General features: G+C 44.9%; 1 protein-coding gene across 6 annotated transcripts in view; it reads right to left on the reverse strand.

Moving 5' to 3' along the window:
* PROM1 (prominin 1) overlaps positions 1 to 15,172 on the reverse strand; it is a 142,492-nt gene that overhangs the window by 39,183 nt on the left and 88,137 nt on the right. For all 6 annotated transcript variants that reach the window (XM_040237564.1, XM_040237560.1, XM_040237563.1 and 3 more), the window contains 5 exons: positions 11,417 to 11,537; positions 10,483 to 10,546; positions 9,531 to 9,620; positions 2,538 to 2,755; positions 49 to 123 (listed from right to left, as the gene is read on the reverse strand). In XM_040237564.1, the coding sequence (XP_040093498.1) occupies positions 49 to 123; positions 2,538 to 2,755; positions 9,531 to 9,620; positions 10,483 to 10,546; positions 11,417 to 11,537 (568 nt within the window). The remainder of the gene's footprint in view (positions 1 to 48; positions 124 to 2,537; positions 2,756 to 9,530; positions 9,621 to 10,482; positions 10,547 to 11,416; positions 11,538 to 15,172) is intronic.

The following is a 15,172-nucleotide window of genomic DNA, read 5'->3' on the forward strand; positions in this document are numbered from 1 at the left end:
CATCTAAAATAAGCTACTGTGTGCTTTTTTTTTCTCTAAAGACCATACCTTTTGGACCAGCCCAGACAAATCTGTTTGAAGAAGTCCATCAAGCTGAGTAATGTGTCCATCCAAAGACGGGAGCTGAAATTTTATAAAGCAAAGTATAAGGCCAGGTGCTTACACCACACCCCCAATTCTTTGTCATAAGCAAGGGATCGTCTTAAATTCAACTCCTGAGACATCTATATTATAAAGGGTGTGACTTACATTTCTTCTGAACAACAGCATATTGTTGGAGGAAAACCAGTGGCTCAGAATAGACCCTACAAGTACTGATTTTACATGTTTGGAGGTCTCCCATAGCAGTCAGCTCAAAGTGAGGGCAAGAAACTTAACACAGATTGAATACATGTGACCTCACATGTGATTGAATACCGGGACTAAACATTGTTGCATACAGTTGTAAACAGCTTCTTGAAAAATAGCCTTATAAAGAGAATCCCTGGTGGGTCTGTGGTGAAGAATCCACCTGCTAATGCAGGAGACATGAGCTTGATCCTGGGTCAGGAAGACACCCTGGAGAAGAAAATGGCAACCCACTCCAGTGCTCTTGCCTGGGAAATCCCATGGACAGAGGAGCCTGGCAGGCTACAGTCAATGGGGTTGCAAGAGGTGGATATGACTGAGCAGTGAAACCACAACGGTCTTCAAAAATGTCAGGGTCACCAAAGAAAGACTGAGGAACTGTTCCAGGTTAAAGGAACCAAAGACACATGATAATCAAAGACAATGTGTATCCCAGACCAGACCTTGCACTGGGAAAGAGAAATCAATTTTAAAGCGCATTTTTTAGAAAAATCAGCAAATTTTGATATAAATTTTGGTGGTACTGGATCAGTATTATGTCACCTTAGTTTTGGTAGTCATAATCATTATGTAAAGTTAGGAAACACATCAAAATATTTAAGGGTAAGAAAGCATGATGTCTACATCTTTCCTCTAAATGAGAAAAGAGCAGAATGCGTAGTATTGTACCCATAAAGATGACAGTATAAACAGATGATAGGTACACAGATAAATGGAAAATATAGTATAATTAAACAAATGGAGCAAAGTGTTGACAACTGGTGAATAAGGGTAAAAAAAATGAAGGCAGGGAAACTGGTACCATTGTTACAAATTCTCCGCATGTTTTTTAAAGCACATCACAATTAAAAGTTACTCCCAAAGGACTCAATTTCAAAGAATTTAGATGCAAGTATACATCCTACATATTGCTGTTCTATGACAACAAAAGTTATTGTAGTAGATTCAACACAGATATTGAATGTTAAGTGTTTGAATAAAACTGATTCACGAAATGTGAGAGTGAGAAAAATCTAACTATATTAAAACATTGTTTTACATAAGTGTGACATGTACATATCACTGGGCTTTCCCAATGGCTCAGTGCTACAGAGGCCACCTGCTAACACAGGAGATACGTGTTCGATCCCTGGGACAAGAAGATCCCCTGGAGGAGGAAATGGCAACCCATTCCAGTATTCTTGTCTGGAGAATCCCATGGACAGAGGAGCCTGGTGGGCTACAGTCCATGGGATCACAAAGAGTCAGACAAGATTTAATGACTGAGCAGGCACACAGGTACATATCACTATAATGAAACATTAAAAATATAAGTACTCATGATTATTTTATCTACATCCCAGAATTCTGTATTTTCAAGTTGCTCCAAAGCCTTTCTTTTTCTAATCTTTTTGGGATTGTGAGATATTACCTTATATTTTTGGTATCTGTGGTTAACATACTAGGCCTATCATTTAAAAGCATATTTTAATTTTTAAAGGTCTTCAAAAAGGCATTCTGCTTCCTTTCTCATTTTTAAAGCTAAATTCATCACAGATACATTGGTCCCAATGCAGAGAGGGAAGGGGGAGAGGCAATACCAGGATTGGGAATGAAGAGGTACAGAGTACTGTGGATAACATGAGTTAAAGGATCTAGTGTACAACACAGGGAATATAGCCAATATTTTTAAAAACATACACAGTGAAACTGTCAAAGTAAAATAAACAGAGAAAGAAGAATGGTGGGGAGCTGAATTCATTCTGAGGGTGGTGGTGCGCGCTCCGTCATTTCTGGCTCTTGGTGACCCCACAGACTGTAGCCCACCAGGCGCCTCTGTCCAAGGGATTCTCCAGGCAGGAATACTGGAGTGGGTTGCCGTGCCCTCCTCCAGGGGATCTTCCCCACCCCAGGATGCGTCTCTTGGGTGCCGCACATCGGCAGGTGGATTCTTGACCACTGGCCCCACCTTGGCAGCTCATTCATCCTGATACGTTTCAAGCAACGAATGGCAGAGAACTCTCAGGGAGCATTTCCCATCCTCCCTTCTCTCCAGCTGCAGCCATTCCGACGTGGTGGCCACATCACCAGGAAGGCTGACAGAGATCCCCCCTCCCCCCGGCCACCGGTCCCCTGGTGGGTGAACCACACTGAACCCTCCCCAGCCGTCCCAGTGACACCGCCCTGGAGCAGGACTGCCCTCTCCTCACGTGATCAAAACTGGCACTGTCATCCAGGACGCTCAGAGACTTCCTGATGCTGCTGCACGTGGGCGCCACTGCAGGTAAGGAGCACTGGGGATCCGTGAGCGTTTGCTCCATGCTCGTTTTCTCATCTCTCAGGCTGGTGCGAAGATACGCGGATGCATGCTTCACGTCCGTTAAGATAGTGTTCACTTGGACCAGGGCATCTCTGTCAGTTTTCATGTCTGTCAGGAACACAGCCCGCTTCAGAGGAGAGGCACCTGCTGCGCTGACCAGCAGGGGATAAAAATCCCTCCCATCTACAAAAGGGCCTTAAAGGAATTGGAGATCGACTTGCAAAAATGACACTGGGAGGCACCCAGGAGAGCCCGCGATGAGGGGCAGACTGACAGGGGAATACAGGGCTACTGTGGCCCCGTCTGCCTCGGCCAGCGACTCCAGCCGGCTAAGCTCCCCCACCCGGGGGCTCTTTCAGACTCACGGGGGCGAGTGTCAACGTAGGAACGGGACCGGGACCCATGGGCGCAGCATTAAGTGGCTGGCGCTGGAGCAGCAGCCACAAGAAAAGGTGTCTCCACCCTAGCCTTGCCCAGCCTTGAGGAGGTCAGCCCAGACACCGCCAGTCCCGGGCAGCTTTAATTCACGGGAAACCTGATGACACCCAGACAGATCTTAGCGATGGATATTTAAAAAGCTGGAAGTAGACACAGCAAGAGATCACAGATGTGGTCCCTTATCTGCCGAATCTAAAAAGACATGATACAAATAAACTGACTGACAAAACAGAAACAGACTCACAGACGCAGAGAAAGACTTCATGGTTAACAGACTCACAGACATAGAGAATGAATTTATGGTTGCCGAGGGAGGAAGGAGGAGAAGGAAATGGCAGCCCACTCCAGTATTCTTTCCTAGAGAATCCTGCAGACAGAGGAGCCTGGGGGCTGCTGTCCACAGGGTCGCACAGAGTTGGACACGGCTGAAGCGACTTAGCAGCAGCAGCAGCAGGGGGGAAGGGTGAGGGGAAGAGATACTCATGGACATGGACAGGGGATGGACATGTACACACCGCGATATTGTAAATGGATAACCAACAAGGACCTACTGTGTAGCACAGGGAACTCTGCTCACTGTTATGTGGCAGCCTGGATGGGAGTGGGGTTTGGAGGAGAATGTATATGTATGGCTGAGTCCCTCTGCCGTGCACCTGAAACCATCATAACATTGTTAATGGGCTATACCCCAATATAAAATAGAAAGTTTAATTTTAAAATAAATAAATAAATAAAAGGAGAATGTTAAAAAAAAAAAAAAAAGAGAGAGAGAGAGAAAAGATCCCAGATTTAGATTCAGGCAGTCTAGGTACAGATTTCAACATAGATACTCTCTGTGTAACCCAAAGCAGATACCTGAATATTCTTCAGCAACTTCCTCATCTGAAAAATGATAAGCCCACCGCAAGGTTTATCACAAAATGTGGGGATCAGAATGATCAGAGTGAAATCCCTCAAGGGCAGAGTCTGCCTCTTTTATTTTAGAAGCCTCCAGAACCTAGGACACATTCTTATCCTTGGCAATCCCTACAGATTGTTTGCTCTCTGATTTCTCTGGTGCTCAGGAATCAACATGCGTGAGTAGGCAGGTAGCAAAACTTAAAATCACAGCATAAGTGACGTGAAGTTTAGAGGACACTGCTTTTTGTCTTCTGGGTTCACAAAACAGATGGTGGAGTATCAGGTCACAACAGGGTGTTACTAGGAAAAGTGTGATATGAAGGTCACTCAGTCATGTCTGACTGTTTGCGAGCCCATGGACTATACAGTCCATGGAATTCTCCAGACCAGAACACTGGAGTGGGTAGCCTTTCCCTTCTCCAGGGGACCTTCCCAACCCAGGGGTTCAAACCCAGGTCTCCCGCATTGTGGGCGGATTCTTTACCAGCTGAGCTGCAAGGGAAGCCCAGGAAAAGTGTGAATGCCCTTAAAAGCTGGTTTCCCCAACTATCTCTGGCAACCACGTAAAACTTGGCTCTAAAACCACACACACTTTAATGCTTTTATGTTGCAGTCTCACCGCAGTTCTTCAAGCTACCTTCCAGGACTGGATCAAGACAAAGGACTGTCTGAAGCAGACCCCAAGATTTTCTGTTCTGATAAGGTGAGATCCCCATTTGGGATGAAGAGGCAGACAATCCAATCCTGGAAGCCTCCCCAGGTCTTAGAGTAAGTCACCAGACCTAGGCTGGGGCACCACCTTGGATGACACGGGCAATGCCATCTCCTAAGGGTAAACCTGCTGAAGCCTAACCTAGAATCAGAGACTCTCCTCGTTAGCCAAGAGATGACCCAACCAACCTCCTAATTTGCAGATGAGCAAACAAGGTCCCGAGAGGTGAAAGAGTTTGCTGAAGATGCTATAACAAGGTAGTAGAAGAACTACTATCTTAACAGTAATTTGAGATAATAATAGAGACTTCATCAAAGAGTCACCCTGAGCTCAGACTCTTGTCTTTTCCACCTACCTCCCAGGTTCAGCAGCAAAGCATGGAGCTGGTACCCAGCTCACATTAGAGGCTCAATAGGTGTCTGCCATAGGGCAGCAAGAGCGTGGCTGCAACTGGAAATGCATAAGAGAGCGCAAAAGAGCGTCCCCAAATATGACTCACCACACAACGCGCACCTCACGCTTTAATGTGAGCCCTTTCCACTCTGACTTCAGGATGAGTCATTTCAAGGCAAGAAACGAACAAAAACGACAAGAATGATGGATGATAAAGTGAGTTGAAGGCCCAGAAAATGTGAGTCCATTTAGGGACCATGTGGCTTATGGGTCCCAAGAATGACTTAGAAATAACTCAAAGGCTTCAAAGCATTTCATAAAAGGTCTACTGGGTGATAACTTTGGGAGTCATTCCAAGCCTACCAAGATCACATATATTATGTATCTGAAGTCAGGGGAAAGGTATTTTAGATTCTCAATTTTAACTAACATTTTACCAGCTCATAGCATACTTCCTTTATAGGTCCTGCCTGCCCTGCAGCTCAAACATGATTTGCAGAAATCCATTTGCAGGTTTCTGCTTTCTCCAAAGGCCACCAGATACATAAGGCTACAAAGAATTTTTAGCAAAAAAAAAAACAAAAAAAACTTGGTGAAGCAGTTTCCTAAGTACTGGCAACACCAGAGGCTAACATTTAACCACATAGGCTGGTTTTAAGAAATATATAAAACTCCAATAATACGGAAAGCACTGAAAAGAAAAATAGGTCTGTTTTAATTGATTTCGACCTAGCTAGAATTGTAAGGCAAATGTTAAACATTGGGCAAACCAGGAGGCTGACTCACTGGAAAAGACCCTGAGGCTGGGAAAGGTTGAGGGTGGGAGAAGGGCGCAATAGAGGATGAGATAGTTAGACAGTACCACCGACTCAACAGACATGAGACTGAGCAAGTTTTGGGAGTTGGTGATGGACAGGGAAGCCTGGTGTGCTGCAGTCCATGGAGTCTCAGAGTCAGACACGACTGAGTGAATAAAAAACGACGAGGCAAAAAAGTAAAGAATGTGTCAACCACGCTGCATCATTTGCACACTTTTGCACAGTGCTTATGTTCACCTAACTTTGGAGCTGGAGGAGACCTTGGCAGACCAACACTCCAGTGAACGGGCTCAAGAGGGGTCTGGGGTGCAGAGGTGCCTGGCATCAACTTGAGGTCACACCAGCTCTTTCTTTTCGATAGGTATTGATTTATGTGGCTGTGCCTGGTCTTGGTTGCAGCACACAGCATTCTTAGTTGCAGTCTGTAGGATCTAGATCTTGACCAAGGATTGGTGAATCCACTGGTGAAGTGCCAACATTTGACGTTATAATGGGTGGATCCAGAGGATCCACTGGATGCTGGAGGCAGTGGACAGGGAAGGTTTTTATGTGTCTACTGGACACAAGGGAAGAAGTCGCAAGGTGAAGCAGCAAGGAGCCACTGGGCCCCATTCTTTCCTCCTGCCAGTTAAGTAATATTTTCTGCTAAGATGCAGGACTGGGCGGGGGAGGGGGTATTGGTGGCAGCTACAGAGGGAAACTTCTCTGGGAAAAAGTCTGGGTTTCATTTTCCTTCCTGTGGCTGAAATGCTCAAACAGCAAGTGACCAAGACATTGCAGAAAACTTGTTATTCAACTCTATGACAACCCTGAGCTCCTTGTCTCAGGTATAACCTGGTTACCTGGAAAAACTAAGCTAAAATCGGCGGTTTGTAAACTGTGGTCTGTGCATAGAATTCAAAGGGATTTGTGAGCTTGGAAGAAAAATAAAACATACCAGACCAAACTTCCATCCTATTTCCACTAGCCCCCAGTTACACTTTCAGCATCTGATCTCTCTTATGAGTGTAGACGGTGAATCTCTGTCAAGGCCTTGACTGTCCCTGAAGAAGGCAGAAATCATTTCATTTCCTATTCAGTGCTGTCTAGTGATATCAAGCCTACTCATCAACACTTTGAAGGATGGTATTTATGAGACCCCTGCTACATACTATTAGTTAATGAGCTTAGTCAACAAACACAGGTTACTCCATTGCAAACCCACTTTTCTAATACTCTGGTACTCCAGCCTGACACTCTGCTATGGAGGCTGTCATCTGATCGTTGTTGTTCCGTCGCTCAGCTGTGTCTCTTCGTGACCCCATGGACTGCAGCACGCCAGCCTTCCCTGTCCCTCACTATCTCTCAGAGTTTGCTCAAACTCATATGCATCGAGTCAGTGATGTAATCTAACCATCTCATCCTCTGCCATCCCCTTCTCCTCCTGCCCTCAATCTTTCCTAGCATCAAGGTCTTTTCCATTTTATAACTAATGCCATTTAACTTTCAACAAAAGATGGTAGCACGCGGTTTTGGGGCCACATCTTGGCCATGATCACAAAGAGCTCATTTGTAAGTGTGGTTGCTGGAGGAAAGAGAGGTAACACTCAGTTGTAAGAACATGTACTAATTAACAGGAAAGAGAGGTTACACTCCTTGGACAGTGAGCTCTTTATCTAAAACACTCTGTTCTTTTTGTGCATTTTTTTTCTTTCAATCATGTTTTTGCTCCACAGCAGGCCCTCTTTCAGTTTTTAAAGATTACCATATTTCCTTGATTCACAGGCTCCTTTCACTTTCTTTTTTACATTTTAACTTTCGTGAAATGAGGATGTATATTTAATCAATATTGCTTTTAATGTGATTCTTTCCCCCAAAAGAGATTATTTATTATTCCAATGATCCATACGATATCTGCTGCCTTAAAATCAAGGAGTATTACAGTCTGATAAGGAATCATAAATAGCACAGTATATATTGACTAGGAAATCAGAAGCTTTTCGTTCTCCTTCCTCGTGTGTTGAAGCCTGGAGAGGAAACTGATGATTGTTCCCTGTATTAGTTATCTATTGCTGCAGGAGATATTATTTGGAAAGTCAGCAGTTTAAAGCCACAGAGATTAATTACTTCACAGTATGTGACGGTCAAAACCTGGGATTGGCTTAGCTGACTGGCTGGGCTCAGGATCTCCCAGGTCTTACAGTCAAGCTGGCAGCTAGGGCTGCATTCATCTGAGGACTGACCAGGGCTGGTCCATCAGCTTTCTCAGTCAATGACCTGGTTGGCAGAAGGCCTCAGTTCCTTACCATCTGGGGAAGGAAGGGCTCATCCTCAACCCATCTCCTTCCCTCACAATCATGGTTCATGGGTAGAACCAAGATTAACCATTAAATGAAGATTTATTTCCACTAGTTTAAACAGATTCATTGTGAAATGCTGGACAACTGGTATACCCTAACAATACCCCAGGAAGGACAAAAGCAAGAATCCTTTTTTGTTGTTTTCTTTTTTTCTCCTCCATCCACCTTCCTTTATTCGGATACCACTGAGCCTCTGCTGTGATTGGTGATGATTTAATCATGGGGTGAGACTCATTCTAACTGATCTAAAGATCAGTTCAGTTCACTCACTCAGTCATGTCCAACTCATTGCGATCCCATGGACTGCAGCATGCCAGGCTTCCCTGTCCATCACCAACTCCCGGAGTTTATTCAAACACATGTCCATAGAGTCGGTGATGCCATCCAACCATCTCATCCTCTGCAACCCCCTTCTCCTCCTGCCCTCAATCTTTTCCAGCATCAGAGTCTTCCAATGAGTCAGTTCTTCACATAGGTGGCCAAAGTATTGGAGTTTCAGCTTCAGCATCAGACCTTCCAGTGAATATTTAGGACTGAGTTCCTTTAGGATGGACTGGTTGGATCTCCTTGCAGTCCAAGGGACTCTCAAGAGTCTTCTCCAAAACCACAGTTCAAAAGCATCAATTCTTCAGTGCTTAGCTTTCTTTAGATATTCTAAAGGTAGGCCTTGCTGTTTTAAACTTCAATCCTTAACAGGGTTAAATACACAGTCTAGGAGCCCAGTTGTCTCTGGACAGTGGTAATACAGGGCTTCCCTGGTGGCTCAGATGGTAAAGAATCTGCCTGCAATGCAGGAGGCCTGGGTTCAATCCCTGGGTTGGGAAGATCCCCTCGAGAAGGGAATGGCAACTCACTCCAGTTTCTAACCTGGAGAATTCCATGGACAGAGCAGCCTGGTGGGCTACAGTCCATAGGGTCGCAAAGAGCCGGACACAAGCAAGTGACTAACACACACACAGAGTTAACATATACATATCTATGCATGTATACATATGTATTAGTTGAAGAAGGTTCTGTGGCATTTCGGCAGGTAAAGCACATGCTGCACAGGGTCTGGAGGAGAACACCTTCAGGACTCACATCAGAATGAACGCTGGGATTCACGGCTGCAGTGGAAAGCAGGGTGCTGGCAGAGGAGACTGCGAAGAGTATGGGGCTAGGTGTGGAAGGAAGGGAAGGAAGGAGGAAGGAAGACAGGGAGGGAGGGAGGGTGGGAAGCTGTGCTGTACCAGTGGAGGCGGGACAGGTGGACGCTGTCTGGGTCCCGGGGCCACACCGCTTACCTTTTGCCAAGTCCTTGATGTCCTTCAGCACAGGGAGCACTTTGGGTTTGAGACGCTCGTAAATGCTGTCTCCCACCAACGAGTTAATATCTAAATCCCAAGAAGTATAAGGGACGTTGAAGATGGGCTCTTTCTCTCTTTGCCTCTGACCTCTAGGTCCCAAGGTAGGGTCCCGTAGCCTGGTTTAGTCTCTCCCACTTTGCACCTCAGAGCCCACTTGGGCAGAAACTGTTATGTGGCGATTTCTTGGCACACATCAAAGTGCCCACACCGGCTGCGCCCCTCAGAAGACTTAGTGCAGACTTGGTGTTTCTTCGACCCGGGAACCTGTGTGCCTTCTCACCTTGATCCCTGGCTGCCCGCGTCCCGCCCCCATCTCCACCTGGACCAGGGTCACTGAACCCTGGCTCTAGCGACACCTGGAGGTGGATCCTTCTTTGTTGCTGGGCTGCCTTGTAGGACTTTTAGCCACATCCTTGGCCTCTACCAATGAATGGGACCCGACCTGATTGGGACATTGAAATTGCCTCCAGGCATTACCAGATGTCTTGAGGGCAAAAGAGGCCCTGGTTGCTAACTGCTGAGCACTCAGGAAACAGCACCGCCCACCCCTCTGTTCTGGAAGCCACAGCTCCTCTGGGTCCCGCTCTGTCTTTAACGGCAGACGTGACAGAGACCCACTTTTTCTCTCATGAGGGGAGTGAAGCAGAAGCGCCGTGGCTGCAGGAAAGCAAGAGCGTTTTCACAATAAATGTGAGGTTTCAGTGTCTGAGTCACCAACGACGCACTGTCAGTAACACCAGGGAATTATGGTTCTGTTTCTCCCGTGTTCACGCAGGAATTGGAGAAACAGCATACTTCGTTTCTTAGTCTATGTTTTATGGGAGATGACCACAGCATTTTCTAGCCAAGACAAACAACCAAATTTGAGGCAATGTTCAGTGTTACTCACTATCCAAATCGTCAAATGCTTTCTCCTTAGGGTGGGTAAACTGGTCCAGTATATAGTCGATTTGCTTTAAAAAAAAAAAAAAAAAGGTTACATGAAACCTCCTCTTGAGGTCCAAGCCACAATAAAAAGAGATTTAACATCTGAAAATTAGGCAGGACTCCCAGGTGACTCAGTGGTAAAGAATCCATCTGCCAAGGCAAGAGACAAGAGTTCAATCCCTGGGATGGGAAGATCCCCTGGAGAAAGAAATAACAACCCACTCCAGTATCCTTGCCTGGGAATTCCCATGGACAGAGAAGTCTGGCAGGCTACAGTCCATAAGGTCACAAAGAGTCGAACACGACTGAGCAATGAGACCACACACGCATACAAATATTAGCAAATCAGTGTTTATAAAACAGGTTTCATTACCAGAGCAATTTCAAGCAAATGATGTGGGGTCAATTATATTGCCAAGAAGAAAGGACAGTGACACCAGAGATATTGCTTTTTAAAGAAATCATGAGATCTTTAAAATGCTTAAGCACTTCTATAATAAGTATTATGTTATTATAATAACATAAGACAAAAAATAAAGTGAAATGAAATAAAGAGCATGCACGCATGCATGCATGCTAAGTCGCTTCAGTCATGTCTGACTCTGTGCGGACCCCATGGACAGCAGCCTACCAGGCTCCTCTGTCCACAGGATTCTCCAGGCAAGAATGCTGGAGTGGGTTGCCATTTCCTTCTCCAGAAATAAGAGCACTAATTCTGAAATGAGACTTTGTACTCTTGGGAAAAAAAAAAATCACTAGGCCTTTATTCCTTTATCTGCAAAATTAAAAGACAACACCTGGATTTCAGCAGGTTCAAATGTGATTCCAAATATACAAGCAACTCCAAAAGGCCTCAGACACAAAGCGTCGGGGGAAAGACGGGTTGTGGTCCTTACCCCTGGTACCACATTCAGGAGAGTTCTCAGGTCGTTGAAGTTACTTTCTGACAATTTCCGAGTCTCTTCCACACGAGTCCTCATGTACTGATTTGCCGCAAAACCGTAGATGATCCCGATGCTGCAGGAAAGGGGATGGAGAAGGGGACACATTTACTGTGCCAGCCGTGGCCAGGTGATCAGACGCAGAACAGCCCCGCAGCCAGGAGCAGGGAGATGGTCTTCCTAAGAGCCCCGCCCCTTCACAAGCCCCGCCCCTCCACTGCCGCAGCCTTCCTGCCTCTAGCCCATAACCCACCCACCACCACCTGTGGACCCCAGAACCGGACTCCGTCCTCTCAGAGAAGTCACATCCAGCTCAAGACACATTGTTCTGAATTGGAGTCAGTCCCAGTGAGGTGGATGAACCTACAGCCTGTTACACAGGGTGCAGTAAATCAAAAAGAGAAAAACAAATATCGTGTATTAACATACATATGGAATCTAGAAGAACGGTACTGATGAACCTATTTGCAGGGCAGGAATAGAGACTCAGACGTAGAGAACAGACTTCCGGACACAGCCGGGGAAGGCGAGGGTGGGACGGATGGAGAGAGCAGCATGGAAACATATACATTACATTATGTAAAACACGTAGCGAATGGGAAGTTGCTGTATGATGCAGGGAGCTCAGCCTGGCCCTCGGAGACCATCTAGAGGCGGGATGGGGTGGGAGGCAGGAGGAAAGCTCAAGAGGGAGGGGACATGTGTATCTCACGGCTGACTCATGTCAGAAACCAACACGATATTGTAAAGCAATTGTCCTCTGATTAAAAGTAAATAAATTTTAAAAGACAGTAAGTATGAATCTCATAAATAAAACAATGTTGAGAGAACAGAAGTTACACAGGTTATAAGGCAGGGTGTGGAATACAGTCCCACTTCTGTACAGATGCGAATGTATGTATACAGGTTCCGGGCAGCATACGCACACGCGCGTGCACACGCGCACACACACACACACGCACAGGCAGGCACCTCATACATACCACTGCTTCCCTCAAGAAAGACTATCAGGAAAAATACTAAAATCATAAGATTGGCTTGGGCTTTCCCATGTTTTTGGCTAATCTAGTTTGTTAACAACCGCATTGTCCAGGTTGAAAAGAAACATGAATTACTTTAGCATTAAAATGTTATATGAGAAGCTACACGTAACAGGGTACATCTTATGTCATTCCATTTTATGCGAAGTACAAAATCAAGCAAAATGATGAAGCTAAAAGTCAGTGGTTATATCTGCGGGAGGGGTTGGTAATGACGTAATCAAGTATGTTGACTTCATGGAAACTTATACACATGCGCTTATGATAATGAACACTTTTCTCCATGTAAGATGTACTTCAGTAAAGAGTTTCAAAAACTGCATGAGGGACTTCACTGGTGGTCCAGTGGTTAAGAGTCCATCTTGCAGTGTAGGGGACGCAAGTTCGATTCCTGGTCAGGGAACTAAGAGCCCACATGCCACACAGCAGCTAAATCCGTCTGCCTCAACCACTGAGCCCGACCACCATAACTGGTGGCAAATAATGAATAAGTACATAAACATTTTTATACACATACTACATGAAAGACATCTGGCATGAAAGCTGCTTTACATGAAAATAAAAACCATATTTTTCGAGCCACAAAAAATGTCTACATTTTATTTATTTTTATATATGTCATAAAATTTATATATATGCCTAATTTTATACATTTATCATTTTAAGATCTCTTAATGTTAACTAATTACTAACACTCTCTTGACAAATTAATTTGACCAACTGGTTTGTTTTTGTGTCAAAGCTTTTAAACATTAAAATGTTACATTTAAACCCACTAATCCCCAAGGACCTATTGGATTTAGCCACTAGGTGGCAGCAAGAAGTTACATAAACATGATACACACTTCAGGGGCTATCTGCACAAGTTAACAAAACTGTTAGTTTAATGAACTGTTAGTTTGCAACAATAAAATAGAAGGTGTAACTATGTTTCTAAAAGTTTTGCAAATAATATGCAAACTCTGGGGGGAAATCCGATTAAGAATATGAACACTTCTGCTTCTTCACCAAAAGCAGCATCGTAAGAATTATATGTTAATATTTTATCAAGTAGGGTGGCCAGCTGTCTTTTTTGCACCAAGCCTCAACTGTTCCCAGGACACCTCTCAGTCCTGCATAAATGAGTAATCGTTTGTCCCATTTCGGTCATGAGTCATTCCAAGAAGTAAGGCTGGTCCCATTACCAAAGAAGGGGGGTGGTAAATTGGGAGGTTGGGATTAACATATACACACTGCTGCTGCTGCTAAGTCACTTCAGTCGTGTCCAGCTCTGTGTGACCCCATAGACAGCAGCCCACTAGGTTCCTCTGTCCCTAGGATTCTCCAGGCAAGAATAGTGGAGTGGGTTGCCATTTCCTTCTCCAATGCATGAAAGTGAAAAGTGAAAGTGAAGTTGCTCAGTCGTGCCCGACTCTTAGCGACCCCATGGACTATATATTAAATAAATCACCAAAAAGGACCACATAACACAGGGAATTATGCTTCAGTTCAGTTCAGTTCAGTTGCTCAGTCGTGTCCGACTCTTTGCAACCCCATGAATTGCAGCACGCCAGGCCTCCCTGTCCATCACCAATTCCCGGAGCTTAGTATCTTGTAATAACCTATATGGGAAAAGAATCTAAAATACACACACACACACACACACATATACATATAGGAGAAGGAAATGGCTACCCACTCCAGTATTCCTGCCTGGAGAATTCTATGGACAGAGGAGTCTGGCGGGGTCAGTCTATGGGGTTGCAGAGAGTCAGACATAACTGAGCGACTTTTGTATATATATACACACATACACATCATATGTGTATATATACTTATATCTATATAAGTATATATATACATACGTATATGTGTATGTATAATTGAGTCACTCTGCTGTATGTACACCTCAAGTGAACACGATACTATAAATCAACTATACTTCAATTAAAGAATTAAAATTTTCAAAGCAACAAATACTTTCCCATAGCAACCTAACATAGATGCATCGGTCTGTCCAAACGAACCCCCAACAGTCTAGAAGAGCATGCTGACACTACTCACGGCCGACAGGTGCAGCAGGCTGCGTTGGGGCAGGAGCACGAGGCATGGGGTCTGTCCCACAACTGCCAACAACACATACTGTGTGAGCGTGCACAAGTCCTTTCCCTGTGTGAGCATCTGGTGGTATCTATCACAAAACTATAAAAGCCATCAGACCAGTGCTTCCGAGACAAAGGAGAGTGGTACTGGGTGTCCATGAGGGCTCCAGGATTTTACGTTTGCATTCATGCTGACAATAATCTTTCAAAATGAAATTAACAATAGTCTCTGGCACTTGGAGGACCACCTTCAAATCCATTTTTGTCTGTCTTAAGTTTGCATCCGTATTCATGATGCTGCAGTTACACCAGAGCAATAATGCTCAGTCGCTCAGGCGTGTCCGACTCTTTGCAACCTCATGGACTGGGGCCCACCAGGCTCCTCTGTCCATGGAATTTTCCAGGCAAGAATACTGGAGTGGGCTGCCATTTCCTTCTCCAACAGCAACAATGGCTATTATTAATAAATGATGTGTTCATGCAAAATAAGGCCAAACAGCCCAAAACAGCAACTTTGAAGTAATGTCAACAGAAGGAAAAAAAAAGTTGAGTTACAGTAATATTCCTGAAGCCTTTCTTACCACGCCAGA

Source organism: Oryx dammah, unplaced genomic scaffold, assembly GCF_014754425.2.
Source record: "Oryx dammah isolate SB20612 unplaced genomic scaffold, SCBI_Odam_1.1 HiC_scaffold_3, whole genome shotgun sequence".
Lineage (NCBI taxonomy): Eukaryota > Metazoa > Chordata > Mammalia > Artiodactyla > Bovidae > Oryx > Oryx dammah.